This window comes from Passer domesticus, chromosome 8 (genome assembly GCF_036417665.1).
Source record: "Passer domesticus isolate bPasDom1 chromosome 8, bPasDom1.hap1, whole genome shotgun sequence".
In the NCBI taxonomy this organism is placed as follows: Eukaryota; Metazoa; Chordata; class Aves; order Passeriformes; family Passeridae; genus Passer; species Passer domesticus.
The window spans coordinates 1,782,902-1,795,916 of NC_087481.1; the positions used below are offsets into that span (position 1 = coordinate 1,782,902).

Below are 13,015 nucleotides of genomic sequence, written 5' to 3' on the forward strand. Positions count from 1 at the left end.
GTAATGAGAAGCAGCTGTAACAACAATCCTTAAACTCGCTAGAATTGCTTAGCTTGCAGAAAGTGTATAGTACTAGTAAGAATTGCTTAGCTTGCAGAAAAGTGTATAGTGTTCTGTATAGATATGCCTTATAAGGCTTAAGTTCACTCAGTGTTCACAAAGAGGAAGACTAAGGGGGACTAAGCCTTCATCCCACGACCACCAGAAGGCAGAAAAAGACCCCCTAGCAACTGAATGAGCAAGCGCAGAAGACAGATCACGTCATCCCTAAACCCGGAGAAGAAGGCAATAAAAGGTGGACTCAGGGGATAGGAATTTTGTGAGCCAAAGTGGAGTGGAGACTCCGGGCCGCCCAGCGCTGTCCTTGCTTATTCTTGCTTGCAAAAATAATAAAGATAATTATTTGATCCTTAAATTCAGTGGACTTGTTTATCACACTGCCCAGACCCTAAACTGCCCCAAATGTGCCCCAGAAATGTCTCCAGGGACCCCAAAGTGGCCCCTTTTACCCTGTCCGTGAAAATAATAAAAAAATATGTCAAAAGATCTAAAAATAGCACTAATTAGCATTAAGAAGGAGAAATAAATGGCCAGTAGTGGTCAATGATTTAATGAAAGGAATTGTTTTATTTAAAGCCAATGGCAAATAATTTTTTGATTGCTAAAAATGTATTCAATTTTTCACATAAATATCAAAGGTAATAGAAATATACAGTAATACTAATATAAATTAAAAAATATAATTATAATTTTATAAATTAATCAATTTTATTTATTTTAAAAATGCATACTTTTTTATGTTTTGGGATGTCAGTCCCAGGTGGGCCATGTCAGACATGGTGAGGCTGGGGTGAGGAGCAGGTTGTCCAAAATGGGTCAGCGTGCAAGGGGCTTGTTCCTCTCCATGCCCAGATCTCCTAGGGAGACATTCAGCATCAAGATCACCTGGGGAATCGTTCTTTCACCTCTTTTCTGAACTGAAAAATAAAAACCCACACACGTTATTAAAACCAAACATCATGCTGTCGGTGCACTTTGAAATCCCCCTCCTTAACAGAACTCCAGACTGACTCCAAGCAGCTTCACAAGCCCTGGAGGCTTGGAGGAAAATTGAAGGAAGAGAAAGAGCTCCTGAGGGCTTTCTGTATTTTAATCAGCCCCACGGTAGATTTGGGGCTGGGTCCAGGAGCCTCAGGCACTGAGAGAAGGATGAAGAAGCTGCTCAAGGAGTCAGCAGCAAAACTCCAAGTGCCTTGGAGCATGGCTGGGCCCCAGTGAGGGCAGGGAGTGCCAAAGGCTCCCCAGGGACTGGTGAGAGCAGATCCTTGAGGCCAGGAGTGCAGGGAGCCCAAGGCTCTGGGCAGGGAACTGCAATGCTGAGCAAGGCCTGGGCTGGCTGGGGGAAGCAGAAAGGCCAAGCCCTGAGCCCAGCCTGGGCCAGCAGGGCCTGTCCCTCACGAGTGGCTCGGGGCTTTCTGTGGGGCAGGGGGATGTGAGGGGCAGCAAGGACAAATGCCATCAACCTGCAGCCCCTGCCAGCCTGGCCAGGGAGGCCGAGGGAGAGCCAAAGTGCAGCCCCTGCCAGGAAAGTTCCTGCTGTGGGGCCTCCAGAGGCGCTGCCCGAGCCCAGGGCACAAAGGCCTGGGTGCCTGTGGCCCTGCCAGCCCTGCCCAGCCCTCGGCCATCTGTCCTGCAGGCTGTGCCCCCTGTGCGTGCTGCTCCTGTGCCCTGGCCGGCTGCACTCGCCCCTCTCGCTGTGCCCCAGCATTTCTCAGCCAGCGTTTCTGTGCCCTCCCTGGGCTCCCTGCACCCAGCGCTGCCGGCTCCTGGCACACAGAGCCGGCCATGGCCCAGCCTCACGCTGCCACACCTCGAGCACCACAATTCCACGCTGGCAGGGACTTTGCTTTCTCCTCAGCTCCAGGCTGAACCTTCCAAGCTGCGCTTTGGGGAGGTTTCCTGCAATTCCCACTCCCAAGGAAAGCTCTGTCTGCTGCTGTTCATGAACAGAGAAGGGCTGGTGGGAGAAGTGCTGGTCAGAGGCTGTTTAGGGCAAAGTGACTGTGAAAATATTGAGTTTTAAAATATTCCATGAAAGAAGGAGGGGCATCAATAAATCTTCTACACTGGATTTTTGAGGGCAGACTTTAGCCTATTGAGGATGCAGATTTGGGGAGTACCAAAACGTGTACTGATTCTTTTAAGGGAAACAGCCCTTAAAAACAAAGGGTTCCAGGAAGGATGGACACACTTCAGTAAAGAAACCTCGATGGAGCAAGAGTAGGCTGTCCCTTTGTGCAGAAAGATGACCCAGAGGGGAAATGACTGGCTTGCTGGGCATGGAGCTTTTGCAGGAATTTAGGGGTTAAAAAAAGGGTGTATCACCTTTGGACATAGAGGCAAGTAAATCAAGAAATGTTTAAGGATGTGGTTAGGTCATGCAGAAAGAAAATTAGAGAGGTAAAAGCTCAGTTAGGACTTAACTTGGATACTTCTGTGAAGGATAATTAAAAATGTTTTTATAGGTACATTAATGTCAAAAGGAGGGGTAAGGACAACCTGCATTTCTTACTGTGAGGGATAGATAGGACCAAAGATGAAGAATGGGCTGAGGTACTTCACCCCTTCTTTGCCTCAGTTTTCAACAATAAGACAGGCCATCCTCAGGACAAGTGCTCTCCTGAGCTGGTAGATGGGCACAGGGAGCAGAACAGCCCCCTGGAATCCAGGAGGAAGCAGCTGGGGACCTGCTGAGCCACGCAGGTGCTCACAGGTGTCTCTGGGATCAGAGGGCATCCATCCTAGAGGGATGATGGAGCTGGTGGATGATCTCCCCAAACTGCTCTCCATCGTTTACCATCAGTCCTGGATCAGCAGGGAGGTCCCAGAGGAGTGGAGGTGCCAGTGTGAGCCCATCCCCAAGAAGGGCTGGAAGGAGGGTCTGGGGAGCTCCAGGCCTGTCAGCCTGACCTGCGTGCCTGGCAAGGTTATGGAACAGATCACCTTGAGTGCCATCACAGGGCACCCACAGGATGGCCGAGGCATCAGAGCCAGCCAGTGTGGATTTCAATATCTGCACTGATGATCTGCATGAGGGGACTGAGTCCAGCATCAGCAAATTTGCAGATGACATCAAGCTGGGTGTGAGTGTGGATGGGCTGGAGGGCAGGAGGGCTCTGCAGAGGGACCTGGACAGGCTGGATCCAGGGGCCAAATCCAGCAAGGTGAGGTTGAACAAGTCCCAGTGCCGGGTCCTGCACTTTGGCTACAACAACCCCTACAGCACTACAGGCTGGGGACAGAGTGGCTGGACAGCAGCCAGGCAGAAAGGGACCTGCAGGGACTGATGGACAGCAGGCTGGACATGAGGCAGCAGTGTGCCCAGGTGGCCAAGAAGGCCAATGACTCTTGGCCTGGATCAGGAATGGTGTGGCCAGTGGGAGCAGGGCAGTGATTCTTCTCCTGTGCTGGGCACTGGTGAGGCCACACCTCGAGTGCTGTGTCCAGTTCTGGGTCCTCCAATTCAGGAAGGACATGGAGGGGCTGGAGCGTGTCCAGAGAAGGGCAACAAGGCTGGTGAGGGGTCTGGAAGAGAAGTTTGGTTGAAAGCACATGAGGGAGCGGTGGTTAAGTTAACTGGACGATGCTCTGGGTAGACAAGGTAGTGTTAGGGTGCAGGTTGGACTTGGTGACCTCAAATGTTTGTCACAATAAACCGGAGTGGTTTCCCTGGTGTCCCCCAGTCCTTGCTGGCCCCAGGGGCTGATGGCATTTGTGCTCCCTCAGGTTCATGTCCCCACAAGCAACAGCATGGGGGTGCTCCTGCCTGCTCTGTGCAATGCAAACAGGGGCTCCTGAGCCAGTGCTGCCGTGGCTGTGCCTGCAAGGATGCAGCACCTGTGTGAGCTGGGGGAGAGGCCAGGGCTGCAGAGGGGGGATGTTGTTGGCAGCTCCATGAGGATGCTCTGGGACGCTGCCCTGGGCTGTGCAGCGCACTGGGGATGGATCAGCCCCTGCTCTGCTGCTCCTTCCCGTCTCCCCCAGGGCCCTTGCAGAGCCCCAGCCATGCTGTTTGCCCCCAGCCTGCCCACGGCCAGCCTGGGGCTGCTCACCCTGGGGCTTTTCTGTGCTGAGCATTGGCCTGGCCATGTTCTTGGGAGAGCCTGGGCAAGGAGCCTGGAGCCCCCAGGGCCTGGCCTGAAGCGTCAGCGCTGCCCCAGCAGTGCCCATGGCCTGTCCCTGCTGCAGCCCCGGCACTGCCACCCCCAGGACTGTGCCCGGCCCCGAGAGCACTCAGGCCCTGCAGCAACACCAGGGCCACCAGGGCAGCGGGGCAGGGCCACGGCAGCAGCACTGGCAACACCAAGTGCTGCTGCTGCTGCTGGGCACAGCTGCTGTGCCAACACTGCTCTGCCCCAGCTCTGCACACAGACATTGCTGCTGCAGCTCCAGAGAAGGCAACAAAAGGGCATCCCTGAAGAAAACTCTGCTGGGAAATTCTTAATTCGTCTAAAGCCACTGAGTGCAGAGCTCCTCATTGTCACAGTCTGCGGCCACGGTGAATGTGGAGAGAAACAAAGTCAGAAATAGCAGAAACAATGATCTAGATTTAGGAAGAATATTAAAAAAAAAGAAAAGACAGGGAAATCAAAGAACCAAACCAACAGAACTATCAAAAATTAATTTTGTTACAAGTGATTTGCAGAAATTGGCAATCAGTTTAATGCGTCCGAAGATGTCCAGTCATCAGTCTCCACACTGCAGCCTTGAGCTCCTGGTTCCTCAGGCTGCAGACGAGGGGATTCAGGGCTGGAGGCACCAGCAAATACAGAACTGACACCAACAGATCCAGGGATGGGGCGGAAATGGAGGAGGGTTTCAGGCAGGCAAATACTGCAGTGCTGAGAAATGCATTTCTCCTGCATTTTTCCTTTTCAGATTCTTTCAGTCATCTCCTGAGAGGTGCAGATTGTTCTGGGGCTTTTCATGAACTGATTGTACTCTTGATTTAGATGGAGATTTTAGAATTGATTTCAGATGTAGAAGAATCTGAAGAGAGCACAGAAACAAACTCCCTCTGTCAGCCCATTTTCATCTTCTAGATCACTTTCCAGATGTCCTTGGGGGTGTTGGAACGATGATCACACAGCTCTCCACTTCTGGCTGCAGGCTCTGGAGATTCTTTCTCTGCATTCAGTCAGGCTTGCATTCCCCAGGAGTTCTTGGTAGCCTGTCGTGTTTTCTTAGGGTAGAACAGTAACAATGAAAACCTTACCAATGGCACAACTGCCCAGCCCCCAAGGAAAAGAAAAGAACAAGCTGCAAAATTCTTCAAATATTTGTCCTGCTTTGCTGCAAGAGTTGTGCTGCACACACAGTGTGGAAAACCATGAGAAGCTGCAGTTGGTGGCACACCTTGTGATAGAAGCTGCACCTCATTCTTCAGGAAAGGTTCTTGGAAAAAGCATACAGGACTGAGGAGAAGTTTCTGGAAAAACTGAAAGAGCTTTTAAGAAATTAAATGAAAATTGAAACAATTCAAGACGTTTTTCTCGATTTATTTTTATGCTCCCGTTTTCCATCTTGCACTAGTTGTCCATCCCATTAATTCCAAACAGATCTCACCTCTAAGATCCATGAGTTGGCAAGTTTTAGACATTTTAAGATACCATGACCTACACACAGTTTGGCTTCCCCTGTTTTTCTTAGAAAGCAATGTTGGAGAGGTAAGTGCAGTGTTTGTGTCAGGTACAAATTCTGCATTCAGGGAACACGCTCTGAGAGTGTTTGACCCTCAGCAGGGACAATGCACAGCAGGGACCGAGGGGATTCCTGAGCCACTGTGCAGGAGTCCAGACTCTGGCTCTTGGCTGAACTCGGCAAAGTTCCCGTGTTTGCAGAGGCTCAGGGGCTGCCCTCGGGGAACGTGGGGCTCGAGGCGGGGGGAGTGGGCAACAGACAAACGGACACGGGGACAAACGGCGCCGGAGCTTCAGTTGCAGCAGCGGCAGCAGCAGCGGCAGCAGCAGCAGCAGCAGCGGCAGCAGCAGCAGCGACAGCGAGAGAAGAAACTTTAGATTCTCTTTCTCCTCTCCCTCTCCCGTGGCCCCGTACCTCTCCCGCTCTCCCTTTCCCGGTCTCCCCTCCTCTCCCCGCCTCCCTCTCCCCGTGCCCGGCCGGGCCATGCCCCCGGCCCGCCCCCGGCCCCGGGCGGGGCTGCCCCGTGCCCGCCCCCGGCCGTCCCACCGAGGTCTGGTCCCAGCCCGGCTCTGGCCGTGCTGGCGCTGGCGCTGCTGGGCGGGGTTCAGTGCCTCGGGCTGGGGCGGCATCGCCGGCTTTTGGCTCCGCCTGGCCCGACCCCGACCCCGACCCCGACCCCGACCCCGACCCCGACCCCGACCCCAGCCCCGGCCCCGGCCCCGGCCCCGGCCCCGGCTCCTCCCGGGGCCCGCGGAGGACACACGCGACCCCGCCGCTCCCGCCGCCTCCGCTGCGGCTTGCCCGGCCCGAGCTCCGCCGCTCGGCAGCGCGGCCCCCGGCCCCGCGGCTCCCGGGTCGCGTTCCAAAGAGCGAACGCCGGGGGATGGCCGGGCCGGGGCGGGTGAGGGGCGCTCGGGGGCCGTTGCTGGCCCCGGGCCGAGCGCTGACAGCCGCGTCCCGCCCGCAGGGAAGGCGCAGGAGTCCCTGCAGGAGCGGTACCGGCTGGGCTCGCTGCTGGGGCGTGGAGGATTCGGCAGCGTCTTTGCAGCAACGCAGCTCTCGGACGGTGCCCCGGTGAGCGGCGGGGCCGGCGGTGGGCGGAGGAGGAGGGGGCGCAGGAGGAGGAGGAGGAGGATGGGGCTGGGCAGGGCGGGCGTTGAGCTCAGCCAGCTGCTCCCCTTGGCTTGCAGGTGGCCATCAAAAAGGTGCCATGGAACCACATCTGACACTGGAGCGAGCTGGTGAGTGAGCCGGGACAGTGGGAGAAGCCGGGCTGTGCCGGGCGGGGATGAGCCGAGCCCCGGCAGGGTGGGAGCCGCCAGGACATCCCGAGGGAGAGCGGGCGTGGGGCCAGCGCAGGGCGCAGAGCATCCCGGGCTGGCTGAGGGGTTGCCCAGCCCCGGCACGGCATCGGCCCCACTGACGGCATCGTGCTCCTCCCGCAGCCCGACGGCACCAGTGCTCCCCTGGAGGTTGTGCTGCTGGACAAGGTGTCCAGTGGCTTCTCTGGTGTGGTCCAACTGCTGGAATGGCTTGAGCTCCCCAGCGACATTGTGATGGTGCTGGAGCGGCCAGAGCAGTCTCAGGACCTCCTGCATTTCATTCAAGCACGGGGGTTCCTGTCCGAGGGGGTGGCGCGGCAGCTGTTCTGCCAGGTGCTGGAGGCCGTGCGGCACTGCACCAGCTGCGGGGTCCTGCACAGAGACATCAAACCAGAGAACATCCTGGTTGACCTGGCCACCGGGCAGGCCAAATTGATTGACTTTGGCTGTGGCACCTACCTGCAAGACACAGCCTACACTCACTTTGCAGGTGAGCCTACACAGGGCTGTGCTCCTGCTCCTGGCATCTCACGGCCCAAGATCTCACAGCCCAAGCTGGGTGTGGCAGCGGGGATTCTCCCTTTTGCTGCCACTCAGGGGACTGAATCTGCAGCTGAGTTGCTTTAGAGCAGGGCTGGGTGGGGAGCCATCTTCCAGCCCTGCTGGCAGCCTTTGCCCACCACTGTGATCAGGACTGGGGCTGGGCTAGGGCAGCCAGCTTGACAAAAACAGCCGTGGATGGGGGTAGCAGAGAGGGAGGTCGGAACCTGTGCCCCAGCCGGTTTGTGTGCAGGCAAGAGGAAGAAGGGCTTGGACTGCTCCACTTGCCCTGTTTGTCTTGCCTTTATAATATGTTTGGGGCAATGCAGGCAGGGAGAATGAGGGCATGGTTTTTCCCCGGCATGCAGTGGGTATTTCCTTTGCATGTCATGGTCAGGCCTAGCCAGGGCTTCCACTGTTCCCTTCCCACACCAGTGGCTTCTTTTGCAATCCCAAGTTTGTACACCAGTCCCAGATGCTGGTGAGAGGACAGTGGTCACCCTGTGTGCCACTGATGCAGCCCCCGCCCGCCCAGGGATGCTGGGGCCAGGCTCTGGGAGCAGCAGCATCCCCCTGATGAACTCCATCTGTATTCCACAGGAACACCATCCTACAGCCCCCCGGAATGGACCCGCTTTGGCTGGTACCATGGCGAGCCAGCTACCATCTGGTCCCTTGGCATCCTGCTGCACGAGATGGTCTGTGGGAAGATGCCTTTCAGGAGGGGCTGGAACTTCAGCTGGGGCCTGCTCTCGCTGCCACAACGGCTCTCTCCAGGTGAATCCTCTTCTCTGGGCACAGGGGGAATACCAGTGCTGGGAGACAGCAGCGGGCTCGGGAGCATCCTGCTCTGGCAGCTGCTGAGGAGGTGGCACATGTCCTGCTCTCCCCCAAAACCAAGAATTGATGGGAAAGTTCAGGCCCAGCTCTGAGCGCATCCAGCATGGCCTGGGCATGGGAATAGTGGGGCAAAGCAGACAGGAGCCTTCTCCAGCTGACGGGCAGTTTCTGGTTTCTCTCCCCAGAGTGCCAAAATCTGATTGGGTGGTGTTTGTCCATGCACCCCTTGGCCAGACCCTCATTAGAAGAGGTGTTCTGTCATCCTTGGATGCAGGATATTCACCTGCCCTAGAAGAAGGGAGAGAGCCACAGGCACACTGTGCTGCAGGGCCCTGGTAAGTTACAGCTGCACACATGCCTTGGCAATGAGAAGCAAAGGAACCCAGCCTGTGTCACTGCACCAGGGTCATGGGATGGGAACATGCAGCCCTTGTGCTGGAGCTGAGCTGCTCTGCCCAGCCCTGGTGGCTGCCATCCAAGCAGGTTTTGCTTGTCCTGGTTCCCTGACAGCTGGGGCCCTGGACAGAGCCCTGACAGCCTGGTCTGAGCCCAGGGAAGGAGAAGGAGCCCCCAGAGAAGCTGTACCGGGTGGGGCTGCTGCTGCAGGAGACAGCGAGGATGATATGAAGGATGACATGAAGGATGACAACCTCTTCCTCAACCTGGCCACCAGCAGTTGAAGGTGATGCACTTTGATTGTGGCACCTTCTTTAAAGCCAAACTCCACAGGGAATTTGCAGATGAGTCCACACCTGGGGAAATGCTCCCAGATTTGGGTATTGCCCAGCCTGGCTGTGAAGCAAAGTTCCCCTTTTGCTGAGGCAGATGCAGCTGATCCTTCAGTCGGCTGCCCAGCTGCTTTTGGCAGGGCTGGGGGCATGGGCTGGGGTGGGTACGAAATGGGAGTGGGCTCCTGGTCCTGCCAACAGCCCCCAGCACCCACCATGCTCCAGGCTGGGGCTGGGGCTGGGGCAGCCAGACCAACACAAACAAACCCCCATGGTGGGAGCAGAGGTGGGACTCCCAAATCTGTGCACAGGTGCTTTGCTGTGCAGGCAAGGAAGGGCTTGGGCAGCTCCACTGCCCTGGTTTGCTTTGGGATCACGGTTATTGTGAGGGACAGTGCAGGGGGAAGGGAGAAAACCTGGGCTTTGCTCACACATGGCTGGGTTTTTCCCTGGCTTGCAGGGCTTGGGCCTTCCTCAATCCCCTCACAGAGATATGATTTTTACCTTTGTTCTTTTTTTCCCTTTTTGTCTGTAATCTATTTTCAACAATTTGTTGTTTGTTTTTCTAGAGGAAGCATTCTGGTTGGTCCAGTCTGGATCGGGAAGTTCTTGAGAGCAACTGCGGCGTGGATGGGTCGTGCCCTTGGAGCAGGCTGAGGACATCGTTTGGGACCAGCTTTTTTTCCAACCATGGATGGCATGAGGTGGGTCCCTGTCTGCTTGGCAGGGTGGGCTCAGAGCTTTTGGGAGATGGCAGCGAGCACAGGAGCATCCTGCTCTGGGCAGCTGCTGAGCAGGTGGATGTGCCATGGCTGGCTGCAGGCTGGGCACATGTCCTGCCCTCCTGCCCTGCTCCCAAAGGCAGCACTGATGGGCAGCTCTGGGCACTACTCTGGGCACAGCCAGCATGGCCTGGGCACCACGGGCAGCTGGGACAAGGGGACAGGAGCTTTCAGCTGACGGGGAGTTTCTGCTTTCTCTCCTTGCAGCCGGGCTCTGCGGATGCTGAGGCTGCTCTGGGCTCTGCCAGGGCTCTGCTGGAGCTCAGCACGGGGCCGGAATCAGCCAAAGAAGAAATGGTGTCACCTGCAGCACAGACTTGCTTGAGCATTTTGGCAACACAGCTCAAGTTTGCAGAGTGACACCTCCCAAAAATTAAACTTGTTCAATACCTTCTGAAATCAAATCAATCTGGGATGACTCCAAATGACATTTTTCAGCTTGCTCAAGCTGTAGCTCAGCCCTTCTCTGAACAGTTCTCTCCCCCACCTGCCTTTTACTTCTCAACTGCTCCCTTTTTTCCCCCAGTGAATTCCCAGCCCGTTGCTGTCTCCATCACTTGCTGGCCTTCCTTGTTGCCCCTGACCACAAGGAGGGCTGAGCCCCAGGTTTAGGGACTCATGCTGTCACTGGCTGAGGAGCAGCAATGTCTCAGAGGTCCAGTGGGATTTTAGTGTCATTCAGAGCCACTCTCCAGCCCTCAGCTCTCCTCACTGCTGAGTTCCCACTCCCTTTTCCTTGTCCTTGCAGCAGGATGAGCTCTGTGAATCCCCTTGAGCCTCCCCACTCTTCCCAGCCCACGCAGCCACCTTAGTGAGGCTGAAGCTGAAGCTTCTCTGTCTCCTCTGGCACTCCAGTCCAGTCCCCTGTGTGGGGAGCCCCAGCCCCAGAGCACAGCACACAGCAGTGCAGTCCGGGCTGGAGCAGCTGCCCTGCAGCCCTGGCTTGGCTGTTTGTGGCAGCTGAATGCTCCCTGTTTCCAGCTGTCCCTGCAGGATGGCCCCAGGGCAGAGCCCAGCCAGGCTCCCACTGCAGCCCCTGGAGCTTGGGGCAGACAGTGCTCCCAGAGCTGAGGTTCATGGGGAGCACCCAGAGCTGTGCCTTGCACTCTGTCGCTGTGTGTCACAGCACAGGCTGGCTTGTACTGTGTGACGGTACCAGCCCCTGGTGTGACTGACAGGGCCTCGCCCAGTCACATCTCTCCCAAGGCTGCAGCATTTCACTGCCCAGAACCTGACGGGGCGTAGAGATCAGACCCATGACATTTTCCAGACAGGGTTTTTCAAAGGGTCTTTGTAATGAAGGGCTTGAGAATAAGCGCTCTCTGTTTGCAGAGATGAAAATCAGGGTGAGTGGTCTCTTTGTCTCCAACCCACTGCCACCCCCGGGCCAACGTTAGAGCCACCCAGTCCCTCACCCACCCGCCTTGTGCCTTCCCACTGCCTTGTCCTGTCAGAGCTTCTGCTGCCCCTCATCCCTTCATGGCCTCATCCCCTCAGGGTCTCCCCCAGCCCGGCCAAGCTGCCCGGCAGCAGCGCCGCAGCCCTCCAGGAGCTCCAGAGGAGCCCCATCAAGAGGCACCTGGGAGCCCTCAGCAATCCAGCCAGCAGCACACAGGCAGGAGGACACAGATGGCGGTTCCTGCCTGGGACAGGGCTTGTGGCCATCTGCAGGCACCGGTCTCACAGGGATCCCTGCAGCTCCGGCCTCTGCCCACCTGCTCTGTTGGCAGCACAAAGGCTTCAGCAGACCCACCAAAGGCCAAGGGGCTTCTGGCCATTTTATCTGCAACACTGCACGCCTGGGCAGCTTGTTGAGCCCAGACACTCTTTTCCCCCTCTTCCCCTATGCCCTGGAGACCCTGGGCAGCAAAAGAAAGCTCCTGGGAGTCTGTTTATTACAACACATCCTATATTCATATACTAAAGGAAAAAACAAGAAGAAGAAAAGAATAATCTTAAAGAAATGGAAAATTCCTGCTGGCTCAGGTGAGCCCAGCAGACAGAGCCTCTGGGATCAGCTCTCTGCAGAGCTCCAGCAGCACAGCCAGCCGAGCCCTGACAGACGAGGCCGTGTCCTCCATGCCCTGCGGAATTGATTTTGCAGCCTCTGGAAGATGGAATATTGCCCACTCTGTAGTGCCCGGAGGACATACAATGTTTGAAGTGCTGCATCTGACACGGCACTACTGATGTCCTCTGTCAGGTGTTCAAGGGCTGAAAGAGAGAGGAACAGAGCAATGGTCAGATCCTGGATCTGCAGGGACCTGAGGAGAGCCCCCTGCTAGGGCCATCCCAGCCCACTCTAGCCACGGCCGGGAGGGAGCAGGGAGAAACAGGATCAGACCGAAACTGCAGGCCACGAATGCCCCAATGGCCCTGAAATGTCTGTGTGCTCTGCCCACGCTGCCCCTCGTCCGCACAAGGAGCAGAGCCCTCGGCAGCCGGGGCAGGGCTCACAGCTGCCCCCGCCAGCCCCCGCTGCCAGCCCGCTGCCCTCACTCACCGCTGCAGATGAGCTGGAGCTCTTCCCTCTTCCCCCTCAGGTGCCGCCCGGCCATGCCTGGGAACACAGAGCCTGTCACGGCGCCAGCGGCACAGCTCCCTGCCAGCGGCGCTGCCGGCGCTGCGGCCACACGCCCTGCTGGCCCGGCAGGGCTCAGCCCGGGCCACGCCGCACGCTGCCGCCCGAGGGCACGGCTGCCAGAGGGCAGCAGCAGGGCTGAGCCCAGGCGGGGCTCCACGGTGCCGGGCCTGGACGGCACTGCCGGGGCAGCGGGCAGGGCTGGGCCCGAGCTGTGGCGGGGCGGGGAGGGAGCAGATAAAATGGCCATGGGCTCGTGGCTCACCCATGAACCTGATGGCCGCCTCTCGCAGGGACTCCTGTGGGTTCCGCAGGTACAGCAGGGCCCGGCGCAGGTGCTCGGCCGCTTGGCTCGTGTCCTCTGCCAGCTGCAGAGAGCGGCAGCAGGGAAGGCTTGGCGCGGGCTCAGCCCCTCGGCCAGGCACTCCCTGTGCCCAGCCCCGGCCTCCCCTGCCCACACAGCCCTGAGGCGCGGCCAGCAGCCGCTGGTGCCAGGCTCTGGAGGGGGCAGAGGGCCGGCTG

The 13,015-nt window shown here is 57.4% G+C and overlaps 2 protein-coding genes across 2 annotated transcripts in view; one reads left to right on the plus strand and one right to left on the minus strand.

The window, feature by feature from the left end:
* LOC135306049 (zinc finger protein 420-like) overlaps positions 1 to 13,015 on the minus strand; it is a 415,160-nt gene that overhangs the window by 11,155 nt on the left and 390,990 nt on the right. The gene's annotated exons all lie outside the window — the stretch shown is intronic.
* LOC135305934 (serine/threonine-protein kinase pim-1-like) lies at positions 6,584 to 8,664 on the plus strand (the record flags this gene model as incomplete). Its single annotated transcript, XM_064429511.1, has 4 exons — positions 6,584 to 6,601; positions 7,146 to 7,512; positions 8,163 to 8,339; positions 8,588 to 8,664. Coding segments are annotated over exons 1-4 (639 nt in total), but the record flags the coding sequence as incomplete, so codon positions are not given.